The 19,859-nt window shown below is 43.9% G+C and overlaps 1 protein-coding gene across 2 annotated transcripts in view; it reads left to right on the top strand.

The window, feature by feature from the left end:
• Positions 1-14,349: 14,349 nt before the first annotated feature.
• Positions 14,350-19,859, top strand: part of SMYD2 (SET and MYND domain containing 2) — a 50,664-nt gene continuing 45,154 nt past the window's right edge. For both annotated transcript variants that reach the window (XR_008960558.1, XM_026509138.4), the window contains exon 1: positions 14,350-14,694. Coding sequence is in view for 1 of the 2 variants with exons in the window: in XM_026509138.4 (XP_026364923.2) it covers positions 14,522-14,694 (173 nt within the window). In the remaining variant the exon portion in view is untranslated. The remainder of the gene's footprint in view (positions 14,695-19,859) is intronic.

Genomic DNA, 19,859 nt, shown 5'->3' with positions numbered 1-19,859 from the left:
TTAAATACTAAGTTAAATCATGTCACTCCTCTAACTCAAAATCATCCCATGGCTCCCTATTTTTACTCAACATGAAAATCAATGCCTTCATAATGACTTGTATGAAGGCCCTCCATTTACTCTCTGACTTCACCCTTTCACGCTTTCCTTCCAGCTACACTGGGGAAGCTCTCACCTTAGAGTCTTTCTTCATTGTGTTCTTCGACTTCCCTTCCAGATTGTCACAAGGTCATATTTGAATGAAACTTACCCTGGGGATCCTATCTAAAATTGCAAACCCTCTTCTCCACTACCACATGCCAAATTTCCTGCCATGTTGCTCTACTCGTCTGCTTTCCCGTGGCAATGGTAGCTTTCTAACATTCCCTGCGCTTTACTTAGTTACGTTTCCTGTCTCTCTCTCCCACCAGAAGACAAGCCCCACGAGTTCAGAGGTCTTGGTTTGTTCACTTGTGTATCTTAAACATCTTGACCGGTGCCTGGAACGTAGCGAACATTTCAGTACATGTTGCCTGAACAAATAAAAAGGAAAGGCAGACTTCTATATATGCCTTATCTGCTGACAACAAAAATGCAATAATTGTGAGACTGAAATCAGATGATTTTTAATTTTGTAAAGAGTTTTATAATTTGCTTTATTCATTTCCATTGGGTGGAAATGTGAATATTTTTTGAAAATACAAACTGATGCATGTAATACCTAATACTAATGGAAAAACATTAATAAATATGCCTTAACATCTCATGCACCCACACATAACACGTGTCTACAGATGGCAAAGCTTGCCTGTGGATTGCAGCCCCCGCACACCACTCTCTCTTGTCCCTACTCAGGGCTGCCCAGGCAGATACAGTGACTACATCCTTCGCTGGCTCTTATTTTGAGACTTATAAAGTGTATTTCTCCTCTAATTTTTCATCTAAAAATTCCAAATCTACAAAGCATCTTTAAAAATAGTATAATGAACAGCATACGCCCCTTTAACTAGTGTTGCCAGTTTTTAACATTTTGCCACATTTGCTTTCTCTTTCTTTCTTGCATGTGTTTTTTTTTTTCCTGGAACTGTGTGATAATAATTTGCTGATATCATGACATTTCACCACTAAAAACTTCATCAAGTATCACTTAAGAACAGGACATGCTCCTATGCCACCACGATAAAAGCATCTACTCAAAAAATTTAGCAATGCTATTATCCAATATAGTCCATATTCAAATTTCCTCAATTTTCCGCATAATATTATTTACAGTTTTGTTTTTTATATGTGGGATGTAACCACAGGCCATGCATTACATCTAGTTGTCGTATCTCTAGAACAGTTCCTCCTCCTTCTTACCCCCCTCTTCTCCCCTTACTTCTTTTCCTCTTCCTCCTATCTGTCTGTCATGTCATTGATATTTTTAAAGTGTTCAGGCCAATCATTCCCTCATTACTAGATTCAGGTTAAAGATTTTTAGCAAAACCTCTACCTTAAAATTAGACTTTTGATGTGTGCTTTAATAGAGTGAAGTGGTTGCAAGCCTAGTCCATGCAGCCAGACATACCTGGGTTCAAATCCAGCTCTTCCACTCATGGACTATGAGCACGATTTCGTAGCTCTTTGCCTCCGCTTCCCTATTACAAGATGGAGATGATCGGACTACCCATCTCACAGGACTGTTATGTAGGTTATTTTTTTATTATTATGTTATGTTAGTCACCGTATGGTACATCATTAGTTTTTTTTTTTTTTTTAAGATTTTATTTATTTATTTGACAGAGAGACAGCCAGCGAGAGAGGGAACACAGGCAGGGGGAGTGGGAGAGGAAGAAGCAGGCTCATAGCGGAGGAGCCTGACGTGGGGCTCGATCCCAGGAGCCTGGGATCACGCCCTGAGCCGAAGGCAGACGTTTAATGACTGTGCCACCCAGGCGCCCCCATCATTAGTTTTTGATGTAAAGTTCCATGATTCATTGTTTGCGTATAACACCCACTGCTCCATGCAATATGCGCCCTCCTTAACACCCATCACCGGGCTCGCCCATCCCCCACCCTCCTCCCCTCTAAAACCCTCAGTTTGTTTCCCTGACTCCGTAGTTTCTCATGGTTCTACTCCTCTGTTATGTAGATTAAATAGGTTAGTAAATGGGAAGCACTTAGAACAGTACTTGGCATGTGGTAAATGCTTTAAGTTAGCTCTGTTTATAGTTTTAAAACAACCTTGACTAGTTTCTATCTCGTGGTTGAGTTGGGCTACGGGCAGAGAGAGAGAGTCGCAAGAAACGCAGGAGGAAGCTTTTATCTGCCCTGAGCGTAGAGAAACTATTGAAGACCTGGCTTGGAATTTTAATTAAGTCCCATCATTGTTTTTGGAAGTTTGCCGTGCTTTCACCTCGTCGCCTTTTGACAAATGACATTGAGGCTACAATCAAAAAGGAGAGTAAGGTGGCATCTCCGGGCGGTCCACGTAGAGGCAAGTTTCGGAGGCGAGCGGCCCTGATCTGACGCGCCTCTAGAGGGCAGCAGAGGCCCTGGCAGACCTGGGCTCCTTTGCAAGTGAACCCTGGTGAGTCACTTCTTTCCGCAAACCACGCGCAGGGTAGGAGATCCGCTTTACTCAACAGAACAAATAGGTGTGAGGTTGTTTACTTGGGGAGAGGAAGCAAATAACCCCATGCTCAGCGGATTTACATTATCTTTTTGGTAAGAAAGTTATTCTTCAAGGTAGCTGTTTCTGAAGGCTAAATATATCACACTATTTTGCGTGCCTCATCCAAAGCGTGGTAACATGAAGCTCACCGGATCGAGTTCCAGCAATTAATTCTTAGCAAGCAGCTGAGTGTTGAGAGTAACTTTGTGATATAATTGCTGCCAGTGCCAACTCCCCGTGGGCAGGGAATACGGACTCCTCCGTGCAGAACAGAGCTCATCTGTCTGGCTGCCACTTCTTTTCAGCTTCCAAACACGTCTGGGGGCTTTCTACTCGATATCGACTTTAAGACCTTTTGGTAAATGTGTCTATCCGAACTCAAATGTTCTTCTATAGCTGAGCTATTACCGAGTGTGAAGTAGGGGTCTCTTAAAAAATTGCAGAGCATTCAGAAGTAGATTAAGCTACAAATAAAGTATGAGCAACATCATTAGCATATTTGCGACATTTCGGGGGGTCTGTACAGGTGATCCCTAGGAGCATGGGATCCGAAAGCAGATAACCTAGACTCGAATTCCAGCTCCGCGACGAACTAGCCGTGTGATGTTGAACAAGTTATTTAACCTCTCTCTGCCTCAGTTTCCTCGTCTACTAGTACCTACTTCATAGGGTCCTTAGGAGACTTTAAGGAGTTAATACATGTAAAACAGTCCCTTGCATTTAAGAAGTGCCATAGAGCTGTTAGCTTTCATTATGTAGGCTCTCACCACCTTTGGCAAGCATGCAAGCCTTTCTCTCCCTCATGCTCCCTCCTGGACCGCGTGGGAACACAGCGGAGACTTGGGTTCAACGCACCCGTAGAGCACCGCCCTCCGTGGGTACCTGCTAAAAAGGAGAATTTTCCCCTTCACCCAAAACACACAGAAAGAAAACTGTAGAAATTCTGCATTCTCTGAGTCTTCCCCTTCAAGTGCTCTTGTCCGCCTTTGTGCTGTCTTCTCTGGACCAGCGAAGTCCTAGCTGGTTTTCTTGACGGAGTTTGGGGTCCCACTGGTTTCTCTCTCAGTCTCCGGCTCTGGCACAGCGGTTCCCAAACTCTTGAGTTTATGCAATTGGTCACGCACCGCAACGCACAAGCTTTTCCTCTTTTGACCAAGTGTAAAGAGATAGACAAGTATACATGCTCCCCCTTTTAAAACAAAATAAAGATAATTCCTTTAAAGTTTAAAAAAAAAAAGTGTTTTAGGGGTGCCGTGTGGCTCAGTCGCTTGAGCACCCGACTCCTGATTTTGGCTCAGGTGATGATCTTGGGGTCTGGGATGGAGCTATGCCTTGGGCTCCGTGGGGAGTCTGCTTGAGATTCTCTCTCTCCCTCTGCCCCTCCCCACTCTCAAAATAAATAAATAAATCTTTAAAAAATGTTTTAGGAAATGTTTCAGAAAAGTGTTCCACTAAAACTAAAAAAAAAAAAAATTAGTGACTTGGAGAGGAAAATAAACTTTGTTTAAAAAATAAAAAAATCTTAGGGTCGTCTGGGTGGCTCAGTAGGGTAAGTTGGCTCAGGTCATGCTGTCAGGGTCCTGGCATCCAGCCCAGTGTGGGGCTCCCTGCTCAGCCGGGAGTCTTCTTGTCCCTCTCCCTCTGCCCCTTCCCCTGCTCATGCTTTCTCTCTCACAAATAAATAAAAACTTAAGAATAAAATAAAATAAAATATTTTTAAAAACCAAAAAAGAAAAAGGTTAAGAGGATAATATGTGTGCAGAATATCATGTCAGCAGTATAAACTGACATTATCTTAATGTAAAAACAGGATCTGCATGAACAAACCTTGATAAAAGACTTGTGGATTCACCTTTTATATTGTTCCATGAGAACTGGGCAGATTCCATTGGGGAAGGTGGTTTGGGAGCAGTGCATTCTCTGAGGTAAACCAATTGTCTGATTTTTTTAGTCTGTTCTCTGAGCTTACTGTAGGCTTGGGGGCTTAAAGTATCCGAAACTTAGTTCAACAAATTATTAGTGGATTCCTCCTCGGACATGCTTCCGGCATTTTTAGAAGCCAAATAAAATCAAAATAATTTATGCTACACAGTCCATTGTGAAAACTCTAGAAAATGCATTGACAATACAGTAGCACACTGTGAAGATAAAAAATCTTTCCCATATAGCCCATGGTTTAAGCACACGGCTTTTAGAATTAAACTGCAAGCTTTCGAATTCCAGACGCTCCACTTACAACCTTTGAGATCTCGGGCAAGATTTCGTGGAGATAACAGTCCCCCCCCCCCCCCCACCATAGCAGGCACCGCTCGGTGTTTCTGTCCCACCCCCTTCAGCAAGTGCCTGATGCTCTTCTTTCCGAGATTCCATCCACCACCCACCCACACACAAGTGTGGGTTCCTTGTGGGTTGTCATCCAATGACTGGGCAGCAGGATGGAAGCCAAGCTTCCCTTCCTAGCCTATGGAGTTTCCCAGCGGGACCAACTGAAGCGGCCCCTGAGGGCTCTGGCCTGAGATGCTCCCTTGCTTGGCTCAACTCCCTTTTCCTGTCCTCCTTCCATCACTCCATACTGGTCTCTCCTAGGACCACCTCCGGGACGACTCCCTTGCATTTGAACCCCATCTCAGGGTCTGCTTCAGGAGAACTAGGACTTCACATGGAACCCCCCTAGACGTTTGGAAGGATGGACAGCATAATATACCAAAAGCACCTAAAACAATATCTGGCGTGTAAGGGCTGTGTAAGTATTAGCTACTGTTACTATTGGAGGTTGGACCTACAGGACCAAAGATAACCGAGGGGCTGTACAGGGACTTCAGACAAACATAAAGCCACAAACACACAAACTCTTGAGAAATGTTGAGGGAGCTGAATAATCCACATAATCGCTTCCGTTCGCATCACTGGTTGCACCCTTGGCCTTAATTACAAGGGAATAAATGCTTCTGGCTGAGTTGTAATATAAAGAGGCTGCTACTGTGTGCTCCCATGAGACCCGCCACAGGCATTCAATTTAGTTAATAAGTATGGATACTGGAAGACTTGCACGTTCTCTCTCCCATGTGCTATTTTTTTTTAATATAAGTGAAAACTCTTTGGTTCGTCCTTTAACCAGGTTTCATGGAGTAGTTTCAAGGTTGCTTGTTTGAAGGTAAGCAGCAGGAGTCTTAAGAACTTAATTTTAAGAAATTCAAAGAGCAAAGAATGCACTTTGTTCTTCGGGTTTCTTAAACCTATATTTCATATCCTTTCATAATAATTTGTCTTTTATGGATAAAATATATACAAATCGCTTAGGGAAAAAAGGCATCTGAAATGACCTTGGGCGACCAAGTTCTGTTTTTTAAATGGCATGCACAGAGTATATTATTAAGACTTCTATATGGTCGCATTTCTAGCACAGCTCAGAAAGAGAATTTACCATTTCTTTATTATTCAGTTCAAATATAAGGGCAAAGAAACTTACTCATAGGATTTCTTTTTTTAAGGTTTTCATTTTATCAGCTCCTGGAAAAAAAACCGATATAGGCAAAATCCCAACATGATAAAACCAGAACTAAAGTAATAGTGGCTAGGGGGGAACCTCTAAGTGAATTATTATGATCCTAGGTCCAAAAAAAAAATTATTCTTGTCTGGTTCTCTCATCTGACCCCACGACAGACTGGCTTTTGTCCACATCACAGCACTTGAGTCATTAATGATCTCCTCCAGGACAAATTGAATGTTCTCTCTTCTACCCTCACTCACTTTAATCTATTTGTTGCCTTTGTTCGACTCAACCACTACCTTCCTCCTCCTCCATAAGCCTCTCTTCTAATTTTCTCTGATCCTTTAGTATTTCTTTCCTTTTCAATTTTGTTATATATTTTAAAAATAAAAATGAAAACGACAATTAGGGATAAGGGAGAAAAGCACCCCAACCCAAACACTAGTATTTTGTCGGATTCCCACTCTCACCCCAGTTTTTTTTTCCTAATTGGTTTTTACATATTACGAGTAGGATTTTGTATCCTTCTTTTTCTACCAAATATTTTAATTGTTTTTCACATGTTGCTATAGAATCTTTGAAACCTCCATCCTTGATTTCCTTTAATAATTTCTTCTCTCCCTCATTCCTCCTCAGTCTGTTCTTTCCCCATGCAAATTCACCTTTCTCCCCAACAAATCCACTGTTGAGCCAAAATCTGCTTTATATCCCACATTCCCCTTTTATGTTCAAGTATTTCTTTTGTTCTTTTGTTCTTTTTTTTTTTTTGAAGACTTTATTTATTTATTTGAGAAAGAGAGAGAGAGAGCTGGGGAAGAGTAGAGGGAGAGAGACAAGCAGACTCCAGGCTGAGCGCAGAGCCCGACATGGGGCTTGATACCATGACCTCGGGATCACCACCTGAGCCAAAGTCAAGAGTCAGACACCCAACTGACTGAGCCACCCAGGCACCCCAAGTATTCCTTTTGTTCTAATGATATGAGTGCTACTTTAAAAATAAAATTGTCCCACCAAAATATTCATATCAAAAACAAAACAAAATATTCATATCGAAATACTATTTACCCTAGAAGTTAACCTGGCAATGTAGATCAAAGATGTATCCTTCTGAAATGCCTAAAACATATCTTTCCTCTAAATAATTCCCAAGATTTTTCAGAGTTCCTAGAAAAGTAGCAACTAGGTACAGGCACTTAATTGGTAGTTTTCAACAAGATCGATACCAGACTAGCATTTTCCAAATTCTGCTCTAGATAAGACTAGTGCAATACTAGCAGATGTTGAGGTTTCTTAAAGGGGGGAGAGGAAGTGCCATGATCAAAAAAAAAAAAAAAAGGTGGGAAATTTTTAATTTTAAAAATTTAAAGATTCTGTCACTGCAAGAATTTTCAGAGCTTTTAATATGTTAATTCCAGCACCAAGCACAGTTGGTAGGTGTTCAATAAATATCTGCTTAATACACGAATGTGCATCATGAATCTTTGGGAAATAACAAAACATGTAACATTTCCCAAAAGAAAAGCTATTTATTTGTTAGAGATATTTAAACAGCTAGTATTTGAAAGATTGCTTATTGCCACAGTGTTTAGACTAGTTAATAACTCCAGACAATCCTAATATCCATCAACTAAGGGTTGGTTAAACAACTTATGGTACAATAGAGGGCCACGAAGCTATTACAGGTTGTGAGATAGGTCAGTTCTGTGTGTAAGTATCTAAAGAATGACTCCCATCTTCTCTTGAGGCCCTTGGGAGGAGAGCGCCTGGGGCCAGGCTTGGATCTGCTCTGCCCCTTGTTAGCTTCGACTGTGAACAAGATACGTTACCACTTTAGACTCCGTTTCCTCAGCTCTATAATAAAGCTTTTGAGTCAAACAATATGCAGGATCCCTTTAGACAAAATCTGATGACTTCATCTGAGATGTCTCATTTTACCTGTAATAAGTTTTTGGAAATTCAATGAAGTGCAAGGGGTGTTATGCAATGAATTAGATTATTTTTCTATCTTGTCCATGGACTGTAAACATTATAATAAATAAATAAGCAAATAAACACATTTTTATCTTGGTTCCATGCAATGTATCAAAAGTCTTATAAATTTGTATACACTTGACCCAGCAATTTTACTTTGAGGATCTATACTAAAGAATTATTCAAGAATGTAAAAAAAGATTAAACTTAGCAAAGAGGCTCATTTCAACAATAGGAAAAAAAAATGGACATCAACAGTATCTAACACCAAGGAACTGGTTAAATAGATGACAGTACATTATAAAATATCACAGTATGACGTCATTAAAATGATGTAGAAAAATATTTAATGTTATGGAAATAGATTTACAACATATTTTTAAGATGAAAAAGCAAGTTATAAAACAGCATGTACACTATAACCCCACTTTATTGTAAAACATTTCTTTTTTTTTTTTTTTAAGATTTTTATTTATTTATTAGACAGAGATAGAGACAGCCAGCGAGAGAGGGAACACAAGCAGGGGGAGTGGGAGAGGAAGAAGCAGGCTCATAGCGGAGGAGCCTGATGTGGGGCTCGATCCCATAACACCGGGATCACGCCCTGAGCCGAAGGCAGACGCTTAACCACTGTGCCACCCAGGCGCCCCTATTGTAAAACATTTCTATGTTCCTAAAGGAAGGTAGAGAAGGATCTACAACAAAAACTTTACCCTGGTAATCACTGGGTTTAAATATGTTTCCTAAGCTTCATGAAGTTAATATACTTTGTTTATTAGAGCAATAAAATCAGTGGTCTTATCATTTTTTCCCACAGTTTGTTTCCTTGGCACTCTAGGTAACATAAATAAATCATTTCTGGTCAAAGGAAAAATGGGATTCAATAAAACTACATCAGTAAATGCTTGCTTAAAATGATAATGTTCAAAACACTGTCATCGAAGTTGCCTAATCTCTTTTCCAAAAATGATGAAATTGTGCTTAAGAAGAGAAATGAACCTTTTTAAATGCCTTTAAAGAAATGATAGCTTCAATTGCATGCTGCCTTCGGTTTCTCGATCCATAGTCGTCTGGTGTATTGAATGATGTTGACAAGCACTAGTGTCTAGGACCCGGAACTAAAGGAAATCAAGGTGTCATGATCCTGAATTCTTAGCATAAGGTTCTTTGGAGACACAACAATCTGCATTGAGGAGTAAGCTCAAGTAGCCTTTGTAACGACCCGTAAAGCCATTCTTAACAGTCGTGCCTCTACATTTCAGAAAATAGCATCATTTACTTAAAAGGTGGTGGAATCCACAGAAGACTGACGATTTTTATTTTCTTTAGAACATTCAAAGGAATACCATCTTCAGTGTCCATCATAAATGGAGATATTCTAACCATAAAAAGGTTCTTATCTCAGATTTTTCTAAAAAGTCCTTTAGAATTAGCTTTATAAACGTTGGTGTTGCATTGTTCAGACTCAGTTTGGCTGCGGACAGGCAAAAGCGTTGGTGGGCACAAGCACCACGGGGTAAGAGTCCCAGGAGCCAGGAAAGAGGGCGCTGTAAAGAACACCCCCAAACAAACAGGAACTATGTATATTCAGTCAACTATTTGGAAAGATGTTGAGAAACAGAGGATTTAAGAAAGTAGATTAGGCTCAATGATGTTTAGGTTGGGAGAAGGCAATTTTCTTGGTTGAAGTTAAATAATAAAACAGTAAAACTAAAATGACCCTATTCATCTGTCTTCCACTGTTTCCCACAATTTAGTCATTCGTGTCTTGTCTTCACAATTGTCATCATCTTTACAAAGCACCTCTGCTATTATCTCCTTAATATTTTCCCTGTCGGTCTCCTCCTCTGGGCAGTAAGACCTATGGAATCAGAGGTCTGGTGGGTTAGTGTGCGGATTTAACTATTCTGCCACCTAAAAGGATCCTGCATATTTGTCCCCACAAACTCTGGCCTAGTCTAACGTCCTCACTTCGCTGAGGCCCAGCACATTAAGTGACGTTCATGACTTGATGTGTTCATGGTCTTACTTGAAGAGTTTGACAGAGAATCTGATGGACGGGACCGACAATAGCAACCCAAGGGAGATTCTGTTCATGACCTGGCAAGGTAATTATCTACAAGTTACGTATTTCAAAGAGGCTTCAAAGATGCTGGAAGTTACCTGCTCCTCTGCCTCTCTCATAAGGTCACCCGTGATTGCACTGAAGGTCCCCCTGGACGATCTAGCATAATCCTGTCATCTCAAGATTCTCCATTTAACACATCTGCCAGACCCTTTTAACCTACGTAAGGGAATATTTGTAGGTTCTAGAGATTAGAATAGAAGAACTCTGGATGCCCTTATTCAGCTACTACAATAACTATTCCAACGCTCTCACCTTTGTCTGACCGGGGTCTGTAAGCACATAATACGTAATCAATAAATGAAATACATGTATAAGTACAGCGTTTTAAGGTAAATGTCCGTTGTCTGCGCTCCTTGGTATTCCTTCTTTGCCAACGCTTTATTTCCCCCAGGCCGGAGCTATTTGTTTCATGTGCTAATCTGTGGCTGGAGCGATATTTTACTCCTGAATTGGACCAACTTCTAGGGTAGAGAAATTAAGCAAAGGGGGCCTTCGTCCTTCTATCATTTCCTCTGAGACACAGAGAGACAAAGTAACCAAAAATCTTCATTTGAACCCCGTTCCTTCCCAGCTAAGGGGCAGAAGGGAGGCTAAAAGGTGAAGGGCCCTGGTGGCTGGCAGGCGACTTTCACGGAATTTGAGAATGCGGAGTGGCAGACTGACAAGTCTGAGCTGCATTAAGAGTGCTGTCATCAGTCTGCCTGCCTGGTTTGTTGCCATTGCTGGGCGTTTATTTTAAACACAGTTTTCTTCGTAATTTAAGCTCCTAAATTCAGGGCTATTGCTTAACTGACCATTTCCCCATCTGGAGTCACCGGAGTTCAGCACAGGCATTTTTCTGAAATGAGGCTGTTTCTTTTCCAGGGCTCTTCAATCACAGCCACCTTCACCCACAAGAGTAAGTACGTTCCTGCCACCCCTCACCTCGAGAGACAGCTCGGTAGCCAGGCTATCGTTCTTCTCAGCCGTTGGAAATCTTTCCCAGTGAGAGGGGGGAAAAGTCACTTGTAATAAAAGAAGTAAACAAGTAGGTTACTTCATACAATTGATCCTTAAAACAGGGAATTGTTTATTATCATTCTTTATTTAATTTTATGCCAGTCTTTGCATCTTTGTGCTCCTTAGAACCCCACAGAATTAGAATGTTAAAAAAAAACTTTTGAGCCCAAAAATGTATCCGAGATTTTTCTTAGGTAGGCACGTATTCAGCAACTTCTAAGGTTTGAAAAAAAACCCCCACACCATTCTGTCATTTACATATAACACCCACCTGTAATAAAACATAATTGTCAGAATTGATTCAAGTCGTGTGACTGGCTTAAAGCTCATTTAACATAGTAGTCTGGAAACTGCCAGAGATTTTAGAGATCAGAGTAGATTCCGGTAGCCTGGCCAATAAGACCAATTCACCTCCTAAAATCATCTCAAACACTTTCCTTCTAGCTCTGCTCCAGTCACTCTGACTTTCCTATATGTCATATTTCCTCCTACCAATGGAACTTTGCATATGCTGTTCCCTCTGCTTAGAATGCCTGTCCCTCCTCCTCTTCTCTGATTAAGTTCTATTCATTTTGGATTGTAGTTCAAGCAGTACTCTCTCTGAAAAGCTTTTCTGGATTAGGTCAAATCCCCTAAGCACTGGCTTAGCATTTAAGACTACACTGACTATATTTGTTTGATTATCTGATTGATGTCTTCTTCTACCAGACTGTACAAAGCTCTGTGAGGGCGCAGAATAAGGCAGTTTGTGTTACCATTACGTCACCAGCCCTTCTCACTGCTGCTGGAACACAGTAAGCATGTAATAAATATTTAAATGTTGAATGAGTATGTTGTAGAATCTCGTGCTAGCTCTGCCGCTGGGTTATCAGGCAAGCTATTGAGCTTCAAAGGGCCTCGCCTTCCTCATTAGTAAGAACATTCCTCTTTCATTCCCCAAATTCTAGGAGATTTGTGGTTCCTATCTTGAGCCTACAAGATTGATCAGGCTAGCTCTAGAAAGCCAACACACTCCGTTACCTGCCTGCCATATGCCATATACCAAGCAAGAAACCAGGATTACCCTTGACACCTTTGCCCCTTTCCTTAATGCTACTGCCTTGATTCTGGCTCTCATCGTCTTTCATTTAAAATACTGCAGACGCTCCCTAAAGTGGTGGACCTGTGGTCAGTCCTCTCCTCTCATATCTTATCTGCAAAGCTGCCAGTAGAACTCAGTCTAAATGCTGGACTGATCACAGCACCCCCCGGCTTACACATTTTTCCGTGGTTCCCATACTACATCTGCAACAAAGCTCACCTCTCGAGAAGACATCCTTCCCCTGTTCCTGTCTCACCTCCTGCCTTCTCCTCGAGAACTCACGCTCTATTTAGAACCACTCACAGGGCCACAATACACACTCAGTTCTTTCAGGTCCCTCTGGCTCTGCCCAGGAAACCGTTCTCCGCTCCTTTACTAGTCAAGTTTCACCCATCCTTTTAGGCTGAAGTGCTCCTTGAATGCGGCACAGGCTCTGACCAAAGCCCCATTCCTCAGGCTGAGTTTGTCATTCATTGCCTGTATTCTCAGAATACTTTGCACGAGCCACTGTAACAACACTTCTCAGTGTGCTGTATTTATATGTAGAGGGACATTTGGGTTAAGAGCATGGGTCTCCCATTCAGACTGACTTGAGTTTGAAACGAAGTTCTGCAACTTATTGTGCGGCCTTGGAAGTGATTGTGAGCCTTAGTTTCCTAATTTTGGCAAAGGGGGATTTAGCGCCTAGCCTAACTCATCGGCCTATTGTAATCACAGAACACATGAGACAATGTGTTTAACATGCTTTGCACAATTGGCCCATTATACTAACGAATGGTAATTATCACTGGCCTGTCAATGTGTCAAATGCAAAGACTTAGGCCTACATTTTGTCCATCTTTCCATCCCAGTGACTGGCACATAGCAGTGATGCAGTGAATGCTTCTTCAAATGCATAAATGAAATAGCATCCATGATGTATTTTCCTTTACAAGGATAAGCTACAGGCTTATTCATTTTAGGAATTTTATTGAGGTGTCAAAAATTCTACTGATGTTAGGACATACTCCAAATCGTATTCATCTTTCCCTTTGCTACACTAGTCCTGAACTTACAGGTGTAACATAATTTGAGATCAAACTTGAGTTTTTAGTATTAGTGTTTTCTGCTAAACTTTCCCTTCACACTTTTAAGAGTTTTTACTGCATGCACATCAATTTCAGTCCTTACTCAATCCTTTGGCAGAACATAGATTACATCCTCCTTTCTCATATGAGTAATACCAAGAGTATGCATGTGTATGGGACTTAATGTGCTAAGTACTGTTCTATGAGCCATACAGGGTTTTAAATCCTCTGTGTGATTCGTAACCAAATAGACTTTTCTAAGATGATGGTGAGTGGTCCAAGTGATTTAAAACCACGGCAAATTCTAGCCCAGCGTTCTGGCCACAGCATGGCATTTGGACCCCTAGAAGGCAAGCTCATCTCCTGTTTTCTCTGCAAAGAGGAAGTCTCTTGAAAGCAGAGACTCCTTGAGCCCGCATGACGGGACTTTTCCTCTCCTTGCCGTGTAATTAACTTCCACTAGAGGGGCAAACGTTCACACCGAGTACTCCAGAGACTCCCTGGAAGGTTTAAAGCCTCCCAAGGTTTGAAAGTCTTTAACCTTGGGAAAGCGCATCACACTCCCGTACTGCGGTTTCTCTTCGGTGTTCCGGATGACCCCTTCTAGGGTCTCTGACAAGGACAGGTCACAGAAGGTTGAGAAACATCATTATCCCTTTCGATATGCCAAGGGTGGGTCACCGTGGGGACCAGGAGGCCTGTCCAGGGAGGCCTTGGGTCCTGGCCACCCGCGGTGACCCCAACCGCCCACGGGAGAGGGGACAACGTCCGCTCTCCCCACGGAAACGCCGCCGAGGCGCAGACGCCTCGCGCCCGGCTGCCAGGAGCCTCCGTGGCCGCAGCGCCAGTCACCGCCACACCGGAAGCGCCCCGAGCGCGTGTCAGGCGGGCCGCCGAGGGACCCGCGGGCGGGGCGGGGCCGCCGGGCCGGTCCCCCTCCCTCTCTCCTCCCCCCCCCCCCCCGGGGGCGCGCGAGGGCCGGGCGGGGCCGGCGTCCCTTCCGGGGAGCGGTGGCCGCCGCCGCGTCTCCGGCGGCTTCCCTCCCCGCCCCCCTGCAGCTCTGGGTGACGCTTCTCCAATAACAGCTCGCGGGGAGCCGCCGCTCTGGGCGCCCCTCAGCGCCGGCCCCGCCAGCCCCGCCCCGCTGCCGGCATGAGGGCCGCGGGCGACGGCGGCCTGGAGCGCTTCTGCAGCCCGGGCAAGGGCCGGGGGCTGCGGGCCCTGCAGCCCTTCCACGTGGGGGACTTGCTCTTCTCCTGCCCGGCCTACGCCTACGTGCTCACGGTCAACGAGCGGGGAAACCACTGCGAGTACTGCTTCGCCAGGTAGGGCGGCGGCGCGGGAGGACCGCAGGCGGGCTGGCGGGCGGGCGGGGGCGCCGCGGCGGCGGCTCGGACCGCGGCGGGAGGACGTGCGCGCGGCGCGCCGGGTCCTAGTGCCGGCGGTTGGGGCGGCGGCCGCGCCGGCGGGCGGGCGGGAGGCGCGCTTTTCCCCCGCGCGGGCGGTGCCACGTGCGTTGGGACGGAGCAGCCGAGGGCCTGCCGCACGCCCTGCACCGCCCATTTTCCGAGTTGCTCATGCCGGATGGGCTCACCCGGGAGCGCAGGGTCCTGGCCTCAGACGTGGGCGCGGAGCCAGGCTGTTCCAAGCCCGGGCACGCGCTGCTCCCTTGGTGCATTGCCGGTTCGGCCCCAGGTTCGAGCAGCCACAGCCCGTCACCCTTAACCTGTGCTTCCTGCGGTGTGTTCTGTCCCCTTCCTTCCCCCCCAGCCCAGCCCAGCTCAGCCGCAGACTTGCGGTTCCCTCCAGGGAACTTAATGACACTTAACATTTCATGTGAAGTGTGCGGCTCCTCCTCCTCCTTCTCGCTCAGCACTTGTGTTTGGAGAGAAGCCAGAGGGGTACTGACCACACAACCCGGGATTCTGAAGTGCTGCACTGATGGGACGTACCTAGCCTTGGTTTGGGGTTTTGAAAACATGGTCTTTGAGGGACTTAGGCGAAATGTGTAGTTGGAAATAGTATTTAATTGCAGGATGTCATGTATATACATATACATTCATATATACCCACACATCTGTATTCATCTATATGCATATATATTCGTCCACATCCACGCATAATTATATCCTTAAGCTTTAAGACAGTTTCAGACCCGAAAGGCGTTAGAAGTCACCAGTCCAACACACTCTCTCCATTTTATAGGCAAGAAAACTAATGCTCAGATAGGAAGTGTGGTTGTGTATCTGTAGTCCCACCAATAGTTAAGGGAATGAAATCTCTTCAGTTCTGCGCATTTCCTACTAGTTAGGTGCTCAGTAAAATTCCAGAGACAGGAATTAGGTGTGTACTCACCTTCCACTACTCTCTGAAGAATGGATCCTGCTTTACTTTCTTTGAATCTCAGTTTCTTCATCTTTAAAATGGAGCTTCTTGGGTCTGATTACACTGACTTGAGGTCCTGCGGGTACCTTTGGAGTACGGGTCTCAAGTCCAACATACACCGAAGTGCCCAGTTCCCCAGACTTGTGTGCCTTATTCTATGATAAGACATAGCAAAAGAAGGGACAAAGGCTAAATATTATAGTAATCTTGCCCAGACTCCCTGCCAGAACTGTCTTCCGCTTGGGGGGACCTGGAAAGGCACTAGACGCAGAATCATGCCGTGGGCAGCTTAAGGGCTGTATGTGATGTGGCTCTTTGAATTGGTGAGTCAAGAGCTAAAGGGTCACGGCACCACTTTGCAACGTTCGAGTGAAGTGAGCATTGGGTTTTCCCAAAGTTAAAAAGGCTGCTGTGACTGGTCCCTTGATCTTCTGAGCCTCGCTGTGGCTCGGAGTCTGAAGCAGTGTGGGTGTCTGGAGTGGCAGGAGCAAAGCGGGGTCACCCAGCACGGAAGGTGCTTCCCTCCATCAGGAATCCTGGTGATTCCTGGAGTCCATCGTGTGAGAGAAGATCACAGTGCCGGGCACATAGTAGGTATTCAGATGGTAGTTACCAGTGCACGCCTCCAGTGAATTAGAGATCAAATCCCTCTGGGTTCAGAGGGGAGAAGCGGAGCTGAGAGATGCCTCTCTTTAGCTGTGAATGTCCTGACTGTGTCTACTGTATACACCCCCAACCTTAGAACATGAATGTATGGTCAGATGCCACTCCACAGAGCACCTGCCGAATGTGACAGTGTGCTTTGTTTCTCCTTTTCCTGAATAACATGTGTTAGTGTGCTTAACCGTTGTCTGAGAGCCCTCACCTGGGCTGCCGTGTGCACTGGGGCAGTACCCCTGCATCTGCCCCCCCCCCCTTTCCTCTGTGTGGCTTAGGTGAACTTCCGTTAACACCCACGGTTCGTTTCTTGTAAGGAGTCATTTGAAATCAACTAAAATAACAGGCAGGAAATAGTGATACCACGATACCTGTGAAATTGGAAATATCTTTGTACACCACTCTAGGATATTCTATTAAATTTGGTTAGTGTAGAATTAGTGGTTAGGTCGTTCTCATAGATTTTGCACCATTTCCTCCGTCAACTGTTTGATCATGTCCTGGAACAAACCAGTCTGTCCAGCTGTACTAGAACACATGTAGGTCTCCTGGAGCCTCCAGGAAGTAGGAGCAGAATTCTCAAATATTAAAGCACACAGGGTACAATCCACTACTCCCCCACCCCATCCCACCTGCCCCTCCCCCACAGGAAAAAACTCAAACTACTTCTTATCCTTTCTTGTGCTAGAAATTTAGCATAAACGATATTACTTAAGATAAGTGAGCCACTGGAGGTTCTCCTTGTCATATTAACTGTATTTGGGTTTAACTTATTTTGAAGGAAAATGGGTGATTTCTCTAGTAATAAGTTCTATAAATTGAAAACTAAAGGGAAGTTTCTCAGGTCACAGTGGAATAGGATTCTTATTGTTGGCACAATTCAGAGGTTTGTTTCTGGGAATTTTAAATTTGAACACATTTTCTCAGTTTGGTGGGTGATACTTGGGAGGATGTTTATCTTGCCTCAGCTGCTAGAAGGCAACACCTAAAAATATAAATGTTTTCCAATTGGGAGCTATCCCTATCACTATCACACCTCCTAGATATGTTTTGTACACACACACACACACACACACACACACACACACTTTTTGGCCATTGGCCACCTTTCTATGGCAGATTCTTTATGTTATATTTCATACTTAGTATTCAACATATTTTAAGACTTGGTTATTTGTCTCAAAAAGGGAAACATCTGCTGTAGCCCAGTGTTCCACCTCAGTATTCATTCTGTGTGCAATTCCTCAGGTGGGAAGATGTCTCCCTCTTGATCTCTTATTTTCTTGGCTCGTGGATCATTTAAGGGCAAGAACATTACCCTTTTTTTTAGTTCATTCCGAGTGTGGGGGGAAAGTAGGAAGGCCCACTTAGTCACCTTGCAATAGAGCTGTTGGAACACAATTTCAGGAAATTTATGTCATGCCTGGCTCCTCAGAGTGGTTTTAAAGATTAAAATGCTTGCACGAGCAAAACCGTGGGATCAAGATGTCCTGTTTCAGCTGTAAAGCTGGGTGTCTCCCCGATTTCTTCTGTAGTACTATTCCTCCTGCCTAACCCATTGGTTTAGCAGACTGTCAAAGTAATATTTAGTTGATTTTTATCAATATTAAGAGGCATAACTCTTGCTGCTGTTTTCTTAAGAAAACTTAAGGTTCTCTGAAAGAACCTGGGGCGGACCACCTGAAGCTGTCCCTCAGATCGGAGAGTCATCTCCAGGGCTGCTGGGATTCTCTTTATTCCCAGAAACTTCTCTGAGAATTGTACGGTCTCTAAGGGGAGAACTGACTTGGAATGTTCTCAAATTATCTTGCTTTCTGAATGAAAAATTAGACACACGCCCTAATAGAGAATTCCCTCCTTTTCACAAGTATTTTTTTTAAATGGGTAGTTAAGATTAAAATATACAGACAACAGATTTTCTCTAAAATTTTACATTAAATCAAACAAAACTCAGCTGTCTGTACAATAGGTAATGAGATATTGCCACTTTCCATATTAGAATATTTCAAGTTTTTCATTTATTTAGAGGCCAAGGCAGAGACCTGGGTGCCGGATTGACTTGGTTTGAGTTCTGGCTTCTTCCCTTCCTGATGTTTTGTCTTTAGGCAAACGACTTAATGTCTTTGAAGGAGTAGGTTCCTTTATGTTTACAGTGTTCCTGTGAACGCCTACCTCCAGAGCCCCATGAGAATTACAGGAGACAGGAGTCAGGTGCTTAGTAGAGCCCCGGCACAGGGTAAGCTGTCGTAGTCCGCCCAGTGGTCGCGCTTGTGCTAAATATTACAGAAGGCGATAAAATATTGCAGTGTCGGGGACGTTTTTGTCATGGTGGGCTTGGGGGGACCAGGAAGGAAATACTGGAAATTGTTGTCCGTAGAGTCATCCTTCAGATGGCACATTCACCCCAAGCTAAGAGCAGCAGTTCTCAGTCCCCAGATCCCCCAGAAGATAATGGATTTCACTTTTTTTCAAAACCTAATGGAAATGATATAATGAGCCTACGCAGGTTTAACTTTTTTAAGAGCGTTTTCCAGCACTGAAGCGCTAAGATGCTTTAATAGTCTTTTGCCATGAGATTCTCAGCAAATATTTGAGAAGAGAAATGGAGGCAAACAGAATTTTCTGCATAGCAAGCCTGTCATGGGTCCACTCTGCTCTTTAATTTTTGCATGATTCAGACGTGGCCAAAAGCAGTCCTGTAAGACTTTCGATGTGGCAAGCGCCATGACACACGGATTTTTCATATGCAGGGAACATAATTCCTGTTATAGCTTATAGGGGCTCTGGGACCAAGCTGTATGATTGGAAATGATTTCACATGAAAGAGGCAGAACAGCAGGATCTGCTGAAGTGGAGTTCAAACCCTGGTGAGTTAAAATCACCGTCTAATACCTTCCCTTCCCAAAAGCAATTGCACAAAATCTCTCCATCAAAAATATCCGAAGATCCCATAAAACGACATTCCTTAAAATCATGTTGCTCTTTGCAGCTCATAAAGCATTTCCAGATACATTCTTCTTTTGATCCTCCCGAGGATGGCTTGTGTAGAGGGAACCTTACCTCACTGCATGTAGGAAAAAGCTGTGTGTCAGGGAGTTGAAGTGGTTTCCTTGAATTTCATATATTTTTTGGTCAGATGTTTATTGAGTGTCTTCCAAAGGGCCAGGCTCTGTGCCCTTCAGGGACTGAGCCGTGTCTTCCTATTCTGAGTGTGGTTTTCCTTCCCCTCCCCCCTTTGTCTTGAATCTACTGTGTTGTTCACCCCTGGACACTGGGACGTATTCAGTCTGATTTCTCCTGGAGTGAATGCTGTTTTTATTCTCTCTTTTCTTTTGCTTCCCCTTCCCCCAATAGGTAATTCAACAAACTAATGTTTCTAAAAGTTGAGCAAATAAACTGATTGAATGGTCTTCGATCTGTATCTTAGGCTGCTTTGGATTCAGAAATG

Source organism: Ursus arctos, unplaced genomic scaffold (assembly GCF_023065955.2).
Source record: "Ursus arctos isolate Adak ecotype North America unplaced genomic scaffold, UrsArc2.0 scaffold_2, whole genome shotgun sequence".
In the NCBI taxonomy this organism is placed as follows: domain Eukaryota; kingdom Metazoa; phylum Chordata; class Mammalia; order Carnivora; family Ursidae; genus Ursus; species Ursus arctos.
Note: the sequence above shows the minus strand (reverse complement) of the source record. Positions and strands in the feature narration are given on the sequence as shown.